General features: G+C 35.6%; 1 protein-coding gene across 1 annotated transcript; it reads right to left on the bottom strand.

The window, feature by feature from the left end:
- Positions 1 to 1,368: 1,368 nt before the first annotated feature.
- Positions 1,369 to 4,545, bottom strand: LOC111877538 (ankyrin repeat-containing protein ITN1). Its single transcript, XM_023874058.3, has 7 exons — positions 4,048 to 4,545; positions 3,265 to 3,777; positions 3,073 to 3,183; positions 2,889 to 2,966; positions 2,755 to 2,802; positions 2,221 to 2,651; positions 1,369 to 2,153 (listed from the first exon to the last, which is right to left on the bottom strand). The coding sequence occupies exons 1-7, from the start codon at positions 4,517 to 4,519 to the stop codon at positions 1,539 to 1,541; spliced, it is 2,268 nt and encodes a 755-aa protein (XP_023729826.1). The 5' UTR covers positions 4,520 to 4,545; the 3' UTR covers positions 1,369 to 1,538.
- Between the last annotated feature and the right edge of the window lie 787 nt (positions 4,546 to 5,332).

The raw sequence follows: 5,332 nt of genomic DNA, 5'->3' as shown, positions 1-5,332 counted from the left end.
TAATATATTATGGGAATAATATATTAAAGAAGAAATCATATTGTTTAATTAATATTAGTCAATAATTAATTGGTAATTAGTTTTGTGACTAAAAGAGATTAATTAAACTTAAGGGACTGGAATTGTAATTATAAGATAATTGCAATTGGGCCATGGATTGCCTTGTATTAAGGAGTCAACGAATTCTATGGGGAAGCCCATATGGAAATCGTCAAAGGCCTTAAGGAAAGGGGTCCATGGGTTGCTTAGGGCTTAACCATCCAATTTAGGGTTTCCTTGTTAGATAACCCTAATAGCCTCCTATATATATAGATCCCTTATGACCCAAAAACGTGGCTAAGCATTCTTCTAGGGTTTCACACATTTTGGGGCAGCCTCCATCCTCTCTCTTCTTCATCCTCTTGCTTATGGTGTTTATGAACCATTAGAGGAGTGACATTTGTGACTCTAAGCTTTCTAAAGTCAATACAAGGAGGAATTGGATTGTTATTGCTACATAACAATCAAGGTATGATCTTAAACCTATTCTCATGTTAATATGATTACTTGAATGCTTGAATTAGGGTTTATAGTCTTGGATAACTTGCATGTACAATAGAGAAACCTATATCCAAGCATTAGGGTTTGTATGAGCACATAGGATGTTCTTAGGACCAAAACCCATCACTAAACTCATAATATGAACACCAACTTAAGCTGTTGTAAAACAAGGCATTGGTTTGACATCGGTGAACCAACATTAGATAATTGATCTGATAGCATCTTCAAGGCTTGGCAGTAGGCAGAGCAATATGGAAAATTGGCAAGCTTTGTTGTAACCAATTTGTGTTCAAGGTAGAGAGCATGTTCATTTTGATTGTCTTGAAAAATATTTTCAAGAGCTTTCCATGCGTGGGCCACCAAGGAATTTGGTTTGAGAATGGTGTGAAGAAGATAGTTTGAAATAGTGCTATAGATTCACTATAAAACTATGGTGCCAAGATGTTTCCACAGTTCTTTATCGATGGGTTTAGGAGCCTCTTTCCCGTCGGCTGCAGCAGGAGTAGGGGAGTTGGTCATTGGTTGAATGTGATCGAGAACTTGGAAGGCACGACAATGTATTTTAAATAATTTGACCGGGTGCCACTCTCCATCTCCAGGGGGGCGGTAAGGGGGATGAAGTTTATGATGTTAGTGATCATCATAGTTGGATGAAGTTTTTCTGCCATAGGAGAAGATAAGAGAAGGAGAGAATCATTGGTTAAGAAGAGAGGGGAGGGAAAAATAACGGCAACGACATTAGGTCAGGTATGTCAGGTATGTCGCTCTGATACCAAAAAAGAAGCTTGCGACTTCTGTGGCCCCTATTGAAACAGATCCAAACATATATAAGGTGGGTAGCCGTAGACTATTTTGGACATATTTATAAAAGCTACCTTTACAAATACAAAGATAATGTTGGCTACCCTATAAATGATAATAATAATATAACCGACTAATAATTACAATGCACTCCATAATTTCCACTAACATTTCATCCTTAATTTCCCAATTTATTATCAAATTATTATTCGTCTACCCCCAAGACCAAAAATACTACGACCATATGTGGCACTCATCAAGTCTAAGACGAGAGGGAACTGCAGGGTGACAAAAGAAGTGATTGGTAGGCATGTCAAGACAGCTATTGGAATAAGAATCCTCCAGTTTCTTTGGCCGAACACAAGGTACAATGTTGCACCAAAAGCTACTATCATGGCTGTTGTTGAGACGAACAAGGTGGCCAAACCAATTATCAACTTTGTAGGCAACTTGAAGAGAAAGTCTTGCTCAGCAAAACATGCGGTAAGAATCGACAAAAACATTAACAATGACGTAACAGCTGCAAATAATGATATGGCATCTGATATTGCAAATATTATGAAGGCGGTGTTGTTGGTAAAAGTTGGTATCCCGGTGTCTTGATTGCTTCCTCCTGGCACTGTAATTGCTGCTGCAAACACAATGGTGATGATTAATGCAGCTGTAATCGTGTAGGACTCTGCAGTGGACTTCATCCATTTTTCTCCCTCAATCACCAACTCCATGTGTTCTCTAGTAAATACCATTTGTGGTGTTTCGTTTAAAGAGTTCTTTTGTTTGATGCTTAGAGGACAAATGAATTTTTCCACTTCCTACAAGATTACATTATGTTAATTGTTACACATGCTTGATAAATACTTATGGTCTTTAGATTCATACCTTAAACCATTGTAGTTCGTGTTGTATCTGTAAAGCTGCCCCCGATATAAGATTTAATTTGTTGGATGGAGCCAATCTTGCAGCTAGATGCAACAGGTTATTCCGTGAAGAGTCTTCGAGTGTCCGGTATATATTCTTATGTTCGCTCATCTGATAAAGTAGGTTGTAAACCTTTTCTGAACGATTTATTGCAGCATACAGAATAAAGTTGTGCCCATCTTCATTAGCACACCAAATTGCATTTGGGAACCAAGTCACAATTTCCTCTACAACCTCATATGCATTTAGTCTTGTGGCTTCAAGAATAGGAGTTGTATAATAGTTATGGTAACAGCTGGAGTGATTTGTTCGCCTTATCAACTCACATACTTCCTCCAACAGTCTCATAGCATCATCATGAGTTCGAACTCTCTCTTTAATGAATGGAGGCACTGCAACATAGACCCCAATGAGCATCTCAAATAATGAAATAGACCTTTTTTTTTCTCTCTTTGCTTTTAGTAATACAATGACAGTTGTTGTTGATCATCTTACCGAACATGTTAAGAACCTTCATGAAAAGCCAAATGATGAAGCCAGTCACTGCATTATGGGATGAAATGTTAATTTATAATAGAATGTGCCACCAACAACTTTAAAGTTTAAGAAAAGAAAAACTCCTGACCTACCGCAAATGAATGGGAGGATTATCAAAATCAAAACCCATGGAGGAAAACCGTCTGCTCTCTCAAGTAATTCTTCAGTCCCTTCAATATAAAAAGTGGTGTGCAGGAAGTTTGGTAGAGAAGCGTTATAAATGATTTGACAATGTAAACAAACAGACAGATCCATTAAGATAGAAAAACAACGAACCTGTATATCTTTCAAAATCTTTGACTTTGCTTGGGAAATTTTCAGCTATAGACATCAGCACAGCATCACTATGCAATGTTTTGTAATGCTTCAACAGTTTTCTTGCAAAGTCTACATATATTACAAAGTCAGCCGTATCAATTAACTGGGCAGATTTTTTACTACCGGAATTTGAGTCCAGTCCACACTTACGGAAATCTTTGGAGGAGATAACAGTAACTAGAAGGCCATCGCCAGTTGTGCCAGAAAACAGAGCATCCTTCTGAGTATCATCAGTATTATTGATGTGTTGCAGCAGATGTCGGGCTGTATCTGTGTGCATATTAGAAAGAGCCAAGGCTAGTGGTGTCAGATCCTTTTTGTCTTTGGCCAACAACAACTCTGGGTTTCTTGCCACCAATATGCCAACAGCTTCTGTGTTGCCAATAATAGCAGCAACATGAAGTGGTGTGCTTCCATCTGAATTTCTTAGATCCATGAGTTGTGTGTTCTCCGGTATCTTTTCCAACAATTTCTCTAGGAATTCCAGCTTCTTGGAAGTACCGACTGCTACATGAAGCGCAGTGTTGCCATTATTCGTTATTTTGTCTATCACTGTAACCCTTCCATCCCACAATATTTCTTCGACCCAGTGCCAAATTCCATGTCGAGTAGAATGGTACAATCTCTGGAGAGCCAATACTCTGTCTTGATCTTGTAGTGTATCTATATTTGCATAAATTTTTTGTGAAGGTAAAAAACTACAAGATACAAAATATGTGATCTGATATAGTGGAATGTAATCTAAACGTTAGGAATTTTGAAGGATGATGAAAAAAACACCTTGTTTGTATGTACAATTTTATCCGTTTTGTATACTTTGTATCTTGTTTAAACAAGTGCTATATACATATTTTACTGTATAAGTAGTGGTATCCTTATCTAAATCACCAACCCAAACAAACGATCGATTAGCAAACAAGAGCTGGATTGTACCTTCAACAACATGCAGTTTTGGAACAACAGCAGGAGCATACATAGTCTGTAGTTCATCCCAAACATCTTTTGCACTGAAATCATCTTGATGGAGTTTTCCTGTGAGACGATTCACAATATACACAAGTGTTTCTTTAGACAGGGAACCAAGAATCCAACCCTTCACCAGGGAATCTGATCTTCTCCACAGCTTCTGATGAGTCTGATGGTCAACCACTTTCTCTTTCCCGGAAACACTACTACTACTACTGGCTTCATCAGGGCTTACGAGTGTTCCATCTATGAAACCTGACACACTATGACTCTCTAACAGGCATAACATCTGTGTTTTCCAAACACCATACTCATCCCTATCACTCAGCTTAAATGTAACAAAATGGGGAGCACAAACATGTGATGGGTATGTGTATGGGTTTTCTTCTCTAACTTCCAATGTGACATGTGGATTAGAGCTAGACCTTGAGTTTGCCATCTTTGTTTTTTTTTTTTAAGTCCTCTTGCTTCCATCTGTTAATTATTTAAATAGAAACATGGAGTGGATTTGTGGTGCCCACAAAAGCCACTTAAAGGATTGAATCCTCCCCAAGTAATTATTCCCTCAGATAGTAAAATTTCAAGCAAAGAATAGAGTTACTATATATATATATATATATATATATATATATATATATATATATATATATATATATATATATATATATATATATATATATATATATATATATATATATATATAACTTATTTATCAAAATATAATAGATACATAACAAATGAAAAAACAAGTGAAACCTATCTTTCCGTATGCTTCCCTTCAATCACCAGTCTATTTTCTTAGTCCTTCATACATTCATAGGCAAAGAGAATCATAACAAGAACTCTTTATATTGTAAGGAACATATTTGATTTTTTGGTTGTAGAAGCCCTTTGGTTATTGTCGATTATTTAAATGGACAAAAATTAGACACTAGATCAACCCAAAATAAGTAGTTAACTATAGATATAAAAAATTTAGATACATCCTTCGTCTAATAAAGAAATTACTATTCTAAAATAATATTGGCCACTTATTAGTTATATACTAGTTGTAAGATCCATGTATTACATAAGTTAATTTTAAAAATTAAAAAATTAAAAAAAGAAAAAATAAAGTTAAATATAAAGGTCAATATATAAAAACTTTGAATTTATAAGAAAATAAGAAAAATATTGAATTATTATAATAGAAATGGGTTTTATTTTTTTAAATTTAAACAAATAAATAAAAGAAAATAATAAACTTTAAATT

This window comes from Lactuca sativa, chromosome 7 (genome assembly GCF_002870075.4).
Source record: "Lactuca sativa cultivar Salinas chromosome 7, Lsat_Salinas_v11, whole genome shotgun sequence".
Classification (NCBI taxonomy): Eukaryota; Viridiplantae; Streptophyta; class Magnoliopsida; order Asterales; family Asteraceae; genus Lactuca; species Lactuca sativa.
This window is presented reverse-complemented; position numbering and strand designations above follow the sequence as displayed.

Coding starts and splice junctions, on each gene's coding strand:
- LOC111877538 (XM_023874058.3), bottom strand. CDS start 4,519: ATGGCAAACTCAAGGTCTAGCTCTAATCCACATGTCACATTGGAAGTT. Junction 2,967..3,072: donor AGATTTTGAAAGATATACAG/GTTCGTTGTTTT, acceptor TTTATATTGAAG/GGACTGAAGAATTACTTGAG. Junction 2,803..2,888: donor AATCCTCCCATTCATTTGCG/GTAGGTCAGGAG, acceptor CCCATAATGCAG/TGACTGGCTTCATCATTTGG.